Below are 15,604 nucleotides of genomic sequence, written 5' to 3'. Positions count from 1 at the left end.
TGGTTTGCTTTCCATGAGGCAAAGGCAAGTTGTTTCAGGCCAACTGCCTCGCCACAAGCTTCAGTAAACCAAGGGCGGGAGGAAGGGTAAGACAACTGAACACGAGAGGGGATAAATCTGTGCATGAGGGAGAGTAAGTTTCTTTGAAAGAATTCCCAGGATGAGTTGATGTTTGAGAAAGTGGTGATAGGAGACCAGTCTGTAAGTTTGATGGCTGCTCGGAGACCCTGCCAGTCGGCTTGAGTGAAATGCCAGACTCGACGGCGGTGAGGTGGTTCTCTGATAACAGCCAGAGAGATGTCCACTTTAACAAGCACGTGGTCAGAAGAACCAATTGGAGCGAAGGAAGAGCAGCAGATATTGTCAGGGAAATTTGTCAAAATCAGATCCAGAAGAGATGGAGTACCATTGGTTGAGATCCGGGTCGGGAAGTTGACCGATTGAGTCAGTCCCAATGAGTCGCAGAAAGCTTTTGCTGAGGTGCCATGGCAGGTGAGAGAGGTACCTACACCTAGCCAACTGGCGTGATGACAATTGAAGTCACCACATAAGAGGAAGAGAGAGTTTCGATGAGAAGATAGAAGATGGTCCATGTTTTCGGATAGTGAGGTGTAGATGGAGTCATCACTGTTCGGTGGACGGTGCACCTGGTTGAGTCACAACGATGGCCCACACAATGAGAATATTTCTGAGGCCTCGTGAGGAGGCCATGAGGAACGCTTTCCTTCCTGCCTCAGAAATGTACACACTTCATCCATCTTTCTTCCCCTCCACTGCCAAACTCTGGAACTCTTTACCTTCTCACATCTTCCCAAACATTTATGACCTTCCCCTTTTCAAAAAGCAGATTTTTTACTTCCTCAAAAACTCTTAGACTTCTCTTTTTCCTTACTTTTCTATCAATGCAGTTCTTTTATTTAGGCTTGGCCTCGATGAGGACTAGTCTGTGACTGAAGCCTTCAACATTAAAATAAAATATAACAAAAGTGAATGGGTGCTCTCAGTTTTAATTGCAAAATTCTCTCCAGTAAAAGCAAAAATTGTAACTAATAAATATTATAATAATTCTCACTTGTTTTAATTTTTACCAATTTGCATGGTTTCTGGAATGTATTGTTATGTTTGTGGGGTTGATGAAGGGATTTCATAAGAAAGATAGGATTGAATAGAGTTGGTTGGTCCGTGGATGTATCGAAGATATCTCGCTGTAATTAAGTAGGGAGATTGTGAGGTTAAGTGTTGTCACCACACGAGGGTGGTGCCATGTTAATTGGATAGGGGTTAGGGATAATTCCTCTAGTATGTAATTGCCCCCGTGTCACTTTTCCCTATGTTTTGTATTCCAAGGTCAGCAATAAAGGTGGGGAACACGTCCCTAAAACAACTACAAGCAGGCAGAGGCCCCGCCTTCCCAGGTTTAGTGCGAGCAGGCCACGCCCCAGAGGCGGAGGTGTGATGGATGTTACGTGAGATGCATGAAGAGGAAGAGGGTGTGAGAGGAGCAGATTGTATAGGAAGGTTGCGGAGTAGTAACCAAGGGACGCTCGCGGTCAGGAGAGGATGTTAGTCAGAGAACACGGAGGATCTCGCTTTTGCTCTCGGCACGACGAAGGCTGCACGATTCTCGTGTTCAGGTTGTGTGAATTGGCTCGCATGCTGAGCAGGACGTTGGCTGTTAACGGTTCAGCTGAGCAATGAAGTGTGTACATTTCTGAGGCATGAAGGAAAGCGTTCCTCATGGCCTCCTCACGAGGCCTCAGAAATATTCTCATCGTGTGGGCCATCGTTGTGACTCAACCGGGTGCGAGAGGAACGGTTGGCATATTCGCGCTCTATTCGTGAAATGAAGCTGCACGGCTGTCTCTGAGCCTTGTTGTCAATTACCGCTCACGAAATGCCTGACGTACATTCTTTCCGCGGCGAGAAGGCGGCTTGGCGCCATTTTGTTGGGCACGTCTACGAAGCACCTTGATTCAAAGCTCACTCAAGACCATCTCTGGCACACAGCTAAGTGCTGGGACAAAGGAGGAATTTTTCTTGGTTCATTTTCCCCTTGTCTGTATTTAAGTTTGTGTGGAGGTGCCTCAATTAGATTTACATTTACATTTACTTTACCTCATGTTTTGCTTTCATTAATATAATTTGAATTATTTTCATTGTACAAATTTGATTATTGATATCAAATTTTTGTTTAGTTCATTCGATTTGCTTGTGTCGGTATATTTGTGCCATTCTGGTGCAGCGCTCAACTGTTTTCCCACACGTCCGCATTAATCTCCGAGAGTCTCGGCTGTAGGCTTCCAAGGGAGAAGTTTGGCCATCCGTCCAGATAGGGGTTAACCTCCCTGGACACGGCAGTATCTATTCAAAATAACAGAGTTGATTCTATTTCCATTTGTATTGGCATTGCTGGCACAACTTTAATCCTCTGCTGTCTGATGCCATTAACTTCATGATGTATGTGCCAAATTCAGCTTTTAAGTCATCCATACTCTGGGGGAATTTGCTGGCAGGATGGCCTAAAGTTATGCATACTTGCCTCTAAGCCGTCTCGCTTGGGTTTGAATCCCGGCCCACCTCTAAACTGTCATCCTGGTGTTTAACAGGCAGGATGATTCATCAATGTGTGTGCCTTCCCTCGGATGAATGTTAAACTGGGCGTCCCTTCTGCCAGCATTAGTTAATAAAAATAAATCATATTTGGTTCAGGTCCAGTTCCAGATCCAGAATTTCTTCCTCCCCCTTCTTTCCTATTTCCTTGCCACTCCTCCCTATGTTCTCAATGTCCCTTACCTGTTTTATTTCCTCACCCTTCCCTTCTCCATTGAGGGGCATTTTAAGGTTTTGCAGATGTCATACTTTATCATTGAAGGTCACGCGACCTCTGTGGTCTAAATGAGATCCATTGAGCTTTTGTTGTTTTCAGACAAAATGTCCAATATGATTGTGTTTTTCACCATTTTGCGATCTCCAAGTTTGTTTTTCTTGTGTGTGTGTGATGTGTCTTAATTACACTCTGTTCTTCTCTGAAGTTATTGGAATACTATTGTTGCAGTTTTCTCATGCTATTCATTATGCTGTATTTGCTTTCATGTCATTTCCTCAACATGTGATGCAAACCGCTTCTTTGTTATTTGCAGGGTTTATGAACAAAATTTTTCACCCCAACATTGATGAAGCGTAAGTCTGATACGGTGTCGCTAAAAATAATTTTGAAGAATCAAAATATCTTTGAGACGTTTTTGTCTTGATATTTGCTTTCAAATGTCCTATTTTTTTAATGGTACAACATGCATGCATTTTCTTCCACTCTGTCACTTTCCCAATCTAGATCTGGTACAGTGTGCTTGGATGTTATAAACCAAACTTGGACAGCCTTGTATGGTGAGTCTGTTTGTATTATGATTGATGTTACTTGCTTGAAAAGTTTTTATAAAGATAGAGCAGGCATTTTCATCTGACTGAAGGATAATTCAAATTTTTGAATTGATGTTGTCATTTGACACTTCTTCATGGTGATTTAAAATGAAAAATCAAACGACAACTAAATCTCGCTAAAAGTACCAAACAAAACAAACGTGATGTGTTCCATGGTGTAAAACCTTTATCGTGGTAAAACCTTACAGGCATTGCAAACTTGTTGTTTTTCTCCTCCAGCATATTCGTCCATTGAGTGCACGTTGCTTAAATGTGATCCGATTTGAAAACATTGAGCAGACGAGTAATGTAATATGATTGAGAGAATGCTGAATGTCCAAAATACATGATAAGCTTGTCCATATTCCTTACCAAAAGTGCTGCTTCGTACTTGGAGGCTATCCTCTCCGAGATACATTCCTAAACATGTAGCAGAGGAGGAATGGCATGGTATCTCAGATGTAAACATTGTTTGGCTAAAATTAGACAAACCTTTTTTGCACTGTTTAATTTGCATGATGATTTTTAACACGAGTGCCGGATGTTTAAACTTGATAAATTAACAATATATAACGGAGTCATAGACAAACATTAACAAAACCGGAATTGATAACAGGGCTTGAAATTATACACTGTTCGTAATGCGGTCTCCACAATTGGACGTCGTTACTGCACCAACCATTACAGCATGGGTACAGTGGTGGCCTCATGGTGAGCATACTTGCACTAGCATCCCAAAGTTTGTGTGATCTGTATTGGCTGAAGGCAGCAAAAAGATTAAGGATTTGGATTTGAGCCTTCCGGAAAGTGAAACGTTCTTATGAAAAAACGGTGACGTCACAAACTCTTACTTTGGATACTACCCATAAGAAGGTAGCATCACCCAAAATCCTAACCAATGGGTTAAAAAAAATTTGATTGTGCAAAGAGCAAGAATGACAGACATGTGCATGCAAAACATGCAATGGGGAACGCTTTCCAAGAAGCGGCAATAAAACCTTAAAAAACAAAAAAAATTATTTTTGAATCCGTAAATATTCTGTTTTTGGAATGCAAAATAAAGGAATTCATATTTTGAGCATTAAGCCTGGTGATGGCTTAATTAAATGGTTAAGGTGGCTGCCTGAAGATCGTAGGGTCTTCAGTTCAAGCCCCTGTCATGCCATTAGAATGACACCAGGTGGGTTGACTCCGCCTGTCGTTTTTCCGAGGTCAGCAAAATGAGTACCAGTTTCGAGGAAATGGGACACTGCATCAGTGATACAGCCATGCTTCAAGCAATGATGCAACCAGCAGCCACCTGGATTAACGCACATTGTACAGAGTGTGCCCTATCCGTTTGCTCTTGCTGTCTAATGCACCTTGAAGTAAGAGTTGTAAGTTGCGTAAGTATTTAATGTTTGTGATTGCCTTGCTTGAAAAAGAGGGCATCAGAGTATACATCTTTGGAAGTTTACACTGCCCTGATGACATGGCACACTGGAGGAGGAAGAAATTTCACAAGCTACCATGCCACCTCACTTTGCCTGATGACCGAGGAAGAAAATTTCTCAGTGTCTGGGTGGAGAATTCTTCTGAGGTGTGGAAGTTCTCACTGCCCTGATGGTGTGGAATTATTTCTACACACTCATCTGACAAATCACTTTTTTATTGTGACTCTTGCTAGCATCAGCATGGCCCACCCCCTCAACCACCCACCCACATGAAAGTGCCAATGCTAGTAATATCAGTGACACATTAAATACAGGTAGGAGTGCCTATCTTGGCCCACTTATCATAGGCAATTTAAGGTGGTGATATTTCCACTGTGATATTTTCTCGGAGACACTGTACACCTGAAAATTATTTTAGGGATATACTGTACAGTAATTATATTTTGCCTTGCTTGCTGGACCGCACTAGAGTTTTTGTGATGTAAAATGCCAAGTGATCAATTTTGAAGTGTTGTGCGTGTGTGCGTGCGTGCGTGCGTGCATTCGTGCGTGCATGCGTGCGCGCGTTATATATTGTTACGGCTGTGGAAATTCGCATTACACCATGAAGGGCCCGTAGGTGAGATATCTCTAAGTACATGTGTAGTTAGCCCCAAATCCGTTGTCTAGAGGGAATTTATGTGATTCATTCGGGCTGTGACGCTTTGAGACAGCCGTTTTTCTGTTCTATCTTTATTTTGAACTAACCACGTCTCGACCGCCATCACACAATAACCACCAACCACAACGCCGCTTCACAACAACCACAACCACACCTGCCTCAACAACCACGCCATCCTCACCACTCCGCCAGCAACCGTCAACATCTCCACGAACACAAAAGGGGAACAACAACAACTCCCACCCCGATTTCCCTGGTAAACAAGAATGACGGTTGGAACTCAACTCCCACCCCGATTTCTCTGGTGGAATGTTCCCCCCCCCCCGCGTGCCGCGGAAGTGAGGGGCGGAGTGCCAGGGAAATAAAAGGGCGCACAGAGGCGCCGCTAAGAAGAGGTCAGGTCAGGGCGGTCGGTGAGAGTGTCATTGTCAGTCGGTGGTTCATGGTCTTCTGCCCGTCTGGGTCTTGGAGAAGCGGTCCGTAGAGCGACCCGCTCGTTGGAGCTTGCAGTCGGTGGAGAGTCTGGACGTCGCGGAGGGGACGCGGACTGGAGGCGCCGCTCTGCCAGCTGTGTCGCGCGGACCTGCGCGTTCGTACAAGGAGCGCCGGAGAGAGCTCACCCACCATCGCACCACGAGGGTGCAGGTAACTTGCAGCGGTCTCGTGGGACTCGTTCGGTCTGCCAAGTCCCACGCCATAAAGGCCCACGGGCCCCGTCTGCCCCCTTGTCTATGAGGGTGGCTTCTTTCCTTTGCTTTTGAATAAATGTGTGTTCGCGCCGTCTGTAAAGTAGAACTGTATAAGTGTTGCCGTGTGTACGCGTATTCGGTTTAACTCTTGCTTTCGCTTTATATGTGCATTTTGATTATTGTGGCTGTATATACGTGCTTTCCGTGTGCCGCAGAATAAATGTGCATTGTGTTTAACTGTTTTCCCGTTTCGCTTCATCTCCTTCCTTTTAATTGACCCTCCATCCTGCTTCACGTAAAGGGTTCGTAGTGGGCTTAATACGCCCGATAATCGGAACCGTCGTGGCCGACGATAACACCGCTCGGTTATCACTGTAGCACGGAACGGACCGCTTAAGCGGTTCGTGTCCGAAGTCGGCCTGTGGCGTGGTACGATCGCCCGGTCGACCATCCGCGCAGGTACTTAGGTAGATCGAATTTGGCGAGCAACCTTATCCTGCACGGGTGGCCAATTGGCACGGTCGTGGTGGGGTTAAACCCCCACCCGAGACTAGCTCCCGGCATTGGTCCGAGAGGGTCACGACTGAATTGTCCGTCCGGTGGGCGACGTGCCGCGATTTGAGTCACGTGGCCGTCCACACGCCGGCAGGCACGAATTCGCAACAATATACACAGTACTGATTTTAAGTCTACACCCCTTTCAAACTTTTCACATTTTGTTGTTTTAAGTCTCGAATTAAATTGCATTAAATCAAGCTTTTTCATCTTTATTTACACATTGTGACACACAATTTCAATTATAAATCAATTCTACAAATTTCAGAAAATTAATTAAAAATACAAAACGAGAATATCTTGGTTGGATAAGTGTCCACCCCCCTGAGTTAATACTTGGTGGAAGCACCTTTGACAGCAATTACAGCTGTGAGTCTGTTGGGATAGGTCTCTACCAACTTTGCACACCTTAATTGGGCAATATTTGCCCATTCTTCTGTACAAAACTGTTCTCGCTCAGTCAAGTTGCATGGGGAACATTGATGGACAGCGATCTTCATGTCATGCCACAGATTTTCGATTGGATTTAGGTCGGGGCTCTGACTGGGTCACTCAAGGACATTTATCTTTTTGTTCCTTCGCCACTCTAGTGTAGTTTTGGCTGTGTGCTTCAGGTCATTGTCATGCTGAAAAGTGAACTTCCATCCCAATTTCAGCTTTCTTTCAGAGGGCAGCACGTTTTCCTTGTTGATTTTTCTGCATTTTGCTCCATCCATTTTCTCATCTATCCTGACAATTGCCCCAATCCCTGCTGATGAAAAACATCCCCAGAATATGATGCTTCCACCACCATGCTTGACGGGTTGGGTTGGTGTTCTTTTGGGTGACGTGTTGTGTTGGGTTTGCTCCAAACTTAATGTTTTGCATTTAGGCCAAAAAGTTCCATCTTTGCTTCGTCAGACCACAAAGCATTTTGCCACATGGCTTCAGAATCTCCAGAGTGGTTTATTGCATACCTCAAATGGGACTCAAGGTGGGCTTTTTTGAGTAATGGCTTCCTTCTTGCCACACTACTGTACAGGCCACACTTTGGAGTGCTTGGGATATTGTTGTCACATACACAGTGACCAGTCTTTGCTATAAAGGCATGTAGCTCTTTCAAAGTTGTGAATGACCTCTTGGTGGCCTCTCTGATCAGTCTTCTCCTTGCTTGGTCATCCAGTTTGGAGGGACAGCTTTATCTCGTCAGGGTCTTTGTGGTACCACACACCTTCCATTTGGTAGTGATTGTCTTGACTCTCCTCCAAGTGATATCCAAGGCCTTTGAAGTATTTTTATACCCATCCCATGATCGGTGTGTTTCCACAACTTTATCCCAGTGGTCTTTTGAAAACTTCTTGGGCCACATGGTTGAGTCTTTGCTGTAAAATGCACTACCCAGCAGAAACTTACCGGTACAGCTGATTTTATTCTGAAATAATCATAATTGCTACAAGTTAACACAGGTGGAGCCCACCGAACTTTGTGTGATTTTGAAGATTATTGGTTACACCTGAGCTAATTTATAATTGCTATTATAAAGGGGGTGGACGCTGATCCAACCAAGATATTCTAGTTTTGTGTAATTGATTTTCTTAAATTTCTAGAATTTGTTTTTCACTTTGAAGTTGTGGGTTTTGATGTATAAATATAGGTGGAAAAAGTTTGATTTAATGCAATTTACTTCCAGGCTGTAAGGCAACAAAACGTGAAAATTTTGAAAGGGGTTGTAGACTTTCTATAGGCACTGTAGTACAACATGACTGTATCAAGTTGTAAGATTTAATTGGCCTCCACCCTGATGTTAATTTTGCTGTTCCTTTCAGTGAAACATGCCCAATCTAATTGTGCCACCTCGCATATAATTTAGGCTATTCTCAACGTGAACTGCTGATGTCTGCACTGGGTTTTTGCTGTGTGGGATGATCGCCGTTCAGTACACTTTTAAGTTGTAAAGTACAAAAAATACAAAATGGATATTCTGGAGACCATGGTTGTAAATTTGATGCTGATTTCACTGTTCACATACTGATTTCCCCTTTTACCATGCTGGCCCAACCAGACCTGTCAAACATCTTTGAGTCATTTCTGCCTCAGCTTTTGGCGTATCCAAACCCCATCGACCCACTAAATGGTGATGCTGCCGCCATGTACTTGCACAAGCCCGAGGAGTACAAGCAGAAGATCCGAGGTTTGGCCAGTTCATCGTAGGCTTGTTTTAACATTAATAACGGGCCTATTTGGAAAGTGGTGCCTCTAACATGTAATGGGGTGAGCTTTGAATTGTTTCATTTGATGAAAAAAAAAATTTTTTTTTTTTAATTATTAGTATTTTTAAATGTGTATATGCAGGACATCAGGTGTGCTTCAACTTGAATTCTCTCCATGGTTGTCTTTCCAACTGCTTTCATCTACTACCTTTCTCTTGTCTCATTTTGGATCCTGTTTTCCTCTTCCTACTCACAATTCTGCATATGCAGCCAATGTTATGGTGTTTATTTTTTAATTTGAACCCCTCGCCAAAATGTTGAGCTTTTGGCTATATTAGCACAGTTTGTTTTATTTAGCGATGAAACTGGATCTCCAAATATTCTTGCGATATTTTTTATTTGTTTATATAGGTTTTAAAAAAAATCATTACTTGCGAAAATCTAAGATTTTTCAAGTATATTGGTTGGTCGTGTGCGTCATTCTGTCTTGTTTGTTTATTTGTTTGTATGTCAATCGCCTGCAGGTCACAATTTTAAACCGATCTTCATGAAACTTCACTAACTGGTAGAGTCCGTCACAAGCAAGAAGTCGATTGTTTTTGAGGTGAAAAGGTCAACAACATAGGCCAAAGGTCAACAACTTTGTTAAATTTCAAAAATCCTCAATTTTCATCCGATTGATGAGAAATTTGAACAAGATTGGCATATCAGGTCACTCAATTCAAGCACCAGTTATTTTTGAGGTCAACCTTGGCCAAAGGTCAACAACTTAGGTGGAATTTCTAAAATCCTTAATTTTCATCCCATTGAATTGAAATTTGAAGAGGATTTCCAGTGGGGAGAACAAGTATTTGATACACTGCCGATTTTGCAGGTTTTCCCACTTACAAAGCACGTAGAGGTCTGTAATTTTTATCATAGGTACACTTCAACTGTGAAAGACAGAATCTAAAACAAAAATCCTGAAAATCACATTGTATGATTTTTAAATAATTAATTTGCATTTTATTGCATGAAATAAGTATTTGATACATCAGAAAAACAGAACTTAATATTTGGTACAGAAACCTTTGTTTGCAATTACAGAGATCAGACGTTTCCTGTAGTTCTTAACGAGGTTTGCACAGACTGCAGCAGGGATTTTGGCCCACTCCTCCATGCAGATCTTCTCCAGATCCTTCAGGTTTCGGGGCTGTCGCTGGGCAACACTGACTTTCAGCTCCCTCCAAAGGTTTTCTATTGGGTTCAGGTCTGGAGACTGGCTCGGCCACTCTAGGACCTTGAGATGCTTCTTACGGAGCCACTCCTTAGTTGCCCTGGCTGTGTGCTTTGGGTCATTGTCATGCTGGAAGACCCAGCCATGCCCCATCTTCAATGCTCTTGTTGAGCGAAGGAGGTTGTTGGCCAAGATCTCGCGATATATGGCCCCATCCATCCTTCCCTCAATACGGTGCAGTCGTCCTGTCCCCTTTGCAGAAAAGCATCCCCAAAGAATGATGTTTCCACCACCATGCTTCACGGTTGGGATGGTGTTCTTGGAGTTGTACTCATCCTTCTTCTTCCTCCAAACACGGCGAGTGGAGTTTAAACCAAAACCTTTATTTTGGTCTCATCAGACCACATGACCTTCTCCCATTCCTCCTCTGGATCATCCAGATGGTCATTGGCAAACTTTAGATGGGCCTGGACATGCGCTGGCTTGAGCAGAGGGACCTTGCGTGCACTGCAGGATTTTAATCCATGACGGCGTAGTGTGTTAATTATGGTTTTCTTTGATACTGTGGTCCCAGCTCTTTTCAGGTCATTGACCAGGTCCTGCCGTGTAGTTCTGGGCTGATCCCTCACCTTTCTCATGATCATTGAGGCTCCACGAGGTGAGATCTTGTGTGGAGCCCCAGACTGAGGGAGATTGACTGTTATCTTGAACTTCTTCCATTTTCTAATAATTGCGCCAACAGTTGTTGCCTTCTCACCAAGCTTCTTGCCTATTGTCCTGTAGCCCATCCCAGCCTTGTGCAAGTCTACAATTTTGTCCCTGATGTCCTTAGACAGCTCTCTGTTCTTGCCCATTTTGGAGAGGTTGGAGTCTGATTGATTGAGTGTGGACAGCTGTCTTTTATACAGATAACGAGTTCAAACAGGTGCAGTCAATACAGGTAATGAGTGGAGAATGGGAGGGCTTCTTAAAGACAAAACTTTCAGGTCTGTGAGAGCCGGAATTCTTACTGGTTGGTAGGTGATCAAATACTTATTTCATGCAATAAAATGCAAATTAATTATTTAAAAATCATACAATATGATTTTCAGGATTTTTGTTTTAGATTCCGTCTTTCACAGTTGAAGTGTACCTATGATAAAAATTACAGACCTCTACGTGCTTTGTAAGTGGGAAAACCTGCACAATCGGCAGTGTATCAAATACTTGTTCTCCCCACTGGATATATCAGGTCACTGAATTCAACGAACAAGTATTTTTTGAGGTCAACATTGGCCAAATTTCTAAAATTGTCAATTCTCATCTGATTGACTTGAAATTTGAAGAGGATTTGCGTTTTTGGTCATTTCATTCAACCACCAATTATTTTTTAAGGTCAAATTTGTTTTATGGATTTTGCAAGTATCGTGCTTGGCATGACATGGTGTTTGTTTGTTGTTGTTTTTTTTGTTACTTTTGCAGAAGATTCCCCACCATGTTCACATGCACTCTGTTCTTTTTACAATGTTTACCCTTATCAGAGTACATACAAAAGTACGCGACAGAAGAGGCACTAAGAGAACAAGAGGGAGCAGCTGCCGACTCAAGTTCTGAGAGCTCCATGTCGGACTTTTCAGAGGACGAAACACAGGACATGGAGCTTTGACCCATATCAGTGATTGTGTTTTAAACATTAACCCTTTGTCCAATCTTCTCTTCCAAGTATCCCTTGACCTCCCTGCCCCCCCCACCTTTTTTTTCTTGATTCATTTTTGCCTTTTCATCGGAATTTTTCATTTTGCATCACATTTCATCCCTCCCCATCACCTTTTCATCCCTACATCCAAACCCCTAACATTGTTTGTTTGGTTTTTTTTTTTTTAATCATTTCCTTTTCTACCTGCAGTCCAATCCGAGGCACCATTTGTCCAACTGCATCATAAGCTACACCGTCCTTGCCCCTTGTGTGTGTTGTCTCTGTCATATTTTTTATGTCATTAACATTTTTTTTTTTGCACAAGTAATTCCTGAAAGTATTCTATATAGTTGCCCCCTTTTAATTTTGAAGTCTTACACGCACACGCACACGCACACGCACACGCACACGCACACGCACACGCACACGCACACGCACACACACACACACACACCACCTTCACCTTCACCTTCACCTTTCCAAAAGTCCCTCGATACCAACTTCTCCAACCTTGCCTTACCATAGTCCCTGACATTTTTTAATTATTATTGTCATAATTTTTGTTTACCTGGAACCCATTTCATGATTTAGTAAGTTTAAGTTTTTCTTTGTTAACCTTTTAAACACCATTTTTAAAGAGATGAGAGAATGAAAAGAGTGATAATATGAAAACAAGCAATCATTTACTTTTACCTCGAACTCAAAAATGTTGCAGGTGACCTTTTTGTTAACACTGCTTTGCCCTGCATAATTCTGTCCTTTTTGGGCCTTCCCAAGTACGGCCCAAGAACCCCTGAATACATTTGCAAAAATATGGTGTTGGCCACAGTGTGGCAGAAGTCTCGGGTGGATGGGTCTGGAGAGCCACCTCCAAAGCCCCTGGCCTCTTCTCTTTTGTAAGTATTGTGAGAGGCCTCTGCTCCTTGCCAAGATGTTGAGAGGATCAGAGCAATCCTGCTTCCTCCTCTCGCTTTTCCCTCCTCGTTGCATCCACTCCTATGTGCCGTTCAAGCCAAGTTGCAGAGCATTTTGATCCAGACATTGCTACCACATGTTTTTTATCGTTGAGAGTAAAGGGGTAGGAGGTGAGAACATTTTGCCGTCTTTCTCCTGCCTTCCCGACCACTGGCCCCAGTGCTGTTTTGATGTGGGCATAAGACACCACTGAACCTCCCTCACCTTGCTCGATCTGTCTTACTGTGACTCTCATGTTCAGAAATTGGAAGGAAAAAAAACTTGTGAAAAGAATGGCAGAAAGAAATGGAGAGAGAGACAGAGCGAAGACTACAGAGGAAGAGGGAAATATTGCTCTGTCAAGGACATGCAAAATGGCTCTTATCCCCCCCCCCCCACTCCTCCTCATGTCCCTTTTCTGCACTTTCACACTGAAGTTAATGCAAGCTGGCTTTCATTACGCTCCATTAATTTCATTTGCTGGCATGTCCTGCTTCTGTTTTTGTTTTGTTTCCAAGCTCAGAAAATGGAAAAAAATAAGTTGAGCATAAGGAGAGGTTAGCATCTTGCCACTGTGCATTGCTGATACAGTGGGATATAAATATATATATATAAATATATAAATATAATATACTTATATTTTCCCCTTTCCTTGCGTATGGAGAAAAAAAAATTAAACCTTACAAAAAAGATGTGTTCTCTAACTGTCTCTGGTACATGCGCTGTGGCAAATTTGACTGCCTCTTCTTCCTTTTTCTACAGGTTTGCTTTCGCTGGCAGTCTTTGTCTTTGAATTTTTTTTTTTTTTTTGATTCTGAAATTCTTCTCCAGGTTCATACCCTTAGCCTACACAACGGGTCATGTGTACAGTTGGGTAGGGGGAGGGTGGGGAGGGGAGGCAGTTGTATGCGCACGTGAGTCTGTGTATGTGTGCGTGTTTACCATTATTCAACTTGCAAGAATTTTGTTTGATGTAGCAAAGCTAAGAAATAAATAAAGGCAAAGTTTTGCATTTTGTTGCTGTTTTATGTTTTTATTACTATCCCCACGCTTTTTGAAAAAATGGGGGGCATATTGTAATTGGCTCCTGTCTGTCTGTTATGCTATCTCCTAAACGATTGTGCAGAAATTCACCAAATTGGTAGTTGTGATCACAGGGCACGAAGGTGCAAGAGCAGTAACGCATTAGTCCAGCTCCCCAGGGCAGGGTCAAAAGTTCAAATACCAAAAAAAAATGGAATTACAGGCATGTTTTAAAACATTTTTTTCATGAAACTACATGATGAGATGGAAGAGAGAGGGCAGGGGAAGGAGGCAGCTTTGTGGATGTGAGGGGAGCAACTGTGAGAGGGGGGGAGATTTGAGGGAGAAGAGTGAGGGGGGAGTTTTTGAGAAAGATGAGAGGGAAGTTTGGAGAGAAGAGGGTGAAGGTTGCTTTGAGAGAGAGAGTGGAGACAATAAGAGCAGGCATGGGAGAGGTTGGTGAGGGGAAGGATGAGACTTGGTCGTGGTATGGTGAAGAAGGGAGCGGGGAGGGGGAGGTACAATATTTGAGAGGGAGGTGTGATGAGAGGGAGGAGCATGTTTGTGGTGATATGTGTGTACTGATTGAGAGACCGAGATATCTGTTCAGTTAGAATGGAGCCCACAGATGTTGGAACACCACATACTTTGGGACAACAGAAAATAAATTGATACTGAAGCAGAAGAGAGTGGAGGTAGGATGAGGGACAAAATGGGAGGGGTAAGGAGAGGGGATAACCGGTGAGGGGTTAGGAGGAGGTAGATTTAAGGAGGTAGGGTGAATTGGCACTGAAGTTCAGAAAAAGGGATTATTGATGGAACACAACATACATTGCAAACTGGTATTAAAAATTTTTTTTAAGTCAGAGATGCGATTAAAGACATTACGTTAGGGATGCAATAAAGGAGAATTAAGAGACTGGAGAAAAGAAACGTAACAATTGGACTTTTTTGACATGGGATGAAGAAAAAGTAAAGTTAAAAACAGCCTTTTGAAGAAGAAAAAGAGTGGTGAATTAGGATACAATACTGAGAACCACACTTGTGAAAGAGGAAATTGAAACATTTTAAGAGACTGTTTGTTTGTTTTGATAAAGATTGCACAAGGTGAGGTAAAGGAAAGGTTGAAGAAAAATCGTGAAGGTGTATGGTGAATTTGAAGCAGAAAATGCGATGAGGATGTCATCCAAGTAGCATTGTACCGGTAAGTCGGCGCAAAGACGATCCGTCGCTTTGTGCCATATTGCCAGAGCTGTAGCGATACCGAAACAAAGATGGGTATACGAGTGCATACCCTGACACGTGTTGATGGTAAGGAGGTGACGATCCTCCGGTGTGATCTCGAGATGAGTGGATCATCTCATTTCGTGTACACGACGCCAAATTGGCCCACTGGTGATATGCCATTTCTTGCTTCTTGAACTTCTGACTGTTTACCCACACTCAAGCTGAACAGCTAATAGGACATCGCTCACACTGGACAAAGTCAGCCTTTGTCGGTGAGTAGAAGTCGATAACTCGATTTTCTATAAATTTAACTTTTCCTTTCCTGAAATTTTCTTTTTGCCTGGCCTTACTAAATCATAATTATCACCAGTTTCTTCCTTAATTGCTTCCCCACCCTCCACTGACCTGAAACAATAACCATGAATACCTTCCTCAATTCTGACTGCAAACCTTGCTGCCCCCTCTCTATTTAGCATATGCTCATTCCAGAAACACCACTGATTTTGAGACCAACTGGATTACGGCGCCCACCGTTAATTGATATGACTAGTGTTGGCTTAATGGT

The 15,604-nt window shown here is 42.9% G+C and overlaps 1 protein-coding gene across 4 annotated transcripts in view; it reads left to right on the top strand.

Moving 5' to 3' along the window:
• The window catches only part of UBE2H (ubiquitin conjugating enzyme E2 H), an 81,235-nt gene extending 67,434 nt beyond the window's left edge, over nucleotides 1-13,801 (top strand). For all 4 annotated transcript variants that reach the window (XM_085850643.1, XM_085850644.1, XM_085850642.1 and 1 more), the window contains 4 exons: nucleotides 3,141-3,180; nucleotides 3,332-3,384; nucleotides 8,797-8,925; nucleotides 11,681-13,801. In XM_085850643.1, the coding sequence (XP_085706769.1) occupies nucleotides 3,141-3,180; nucleotides 3,332-3,384; nucleotides 8,797-8,925; nucleotides 11,681-11,805 (347 nt within the window). In that variant the 3' untranslated portion in view covers nucleotides 11,806-13,801. The remainder of the gene's footprint in view (nucleotides 1-3,140; nucleotides 3,181-3,331; nucleotides 3,385-8,796; nucleotides 8,926-11,680) is intronic.
• The last annotated feature ends 1,803 nt before the right edge of the window (nucleotides 13,802-15,604 follow it).

The sequence above is a fragment of the Eptatretus burgeri genome, chromosome 13, assembly GCF_056783735.1.
Source record: "Eptatretus burgeri isolate ZD-2024b chromosome 13, Ebu_testis_v1, whole genome shotgun sequence".
In the NCBI taxonomy this organism is placed as follows: Eukaryota; Metazoa; Chordata; class Myxini; order Myxiniformes; family Myxinidae; genus Eptatretus; species Eptatretus burgeri.
The sequence above is the reverse complement of the archived record's forward strand: the minus strand, read 5'-3'. Positions and strand labels throughout refer to the sequence as shown.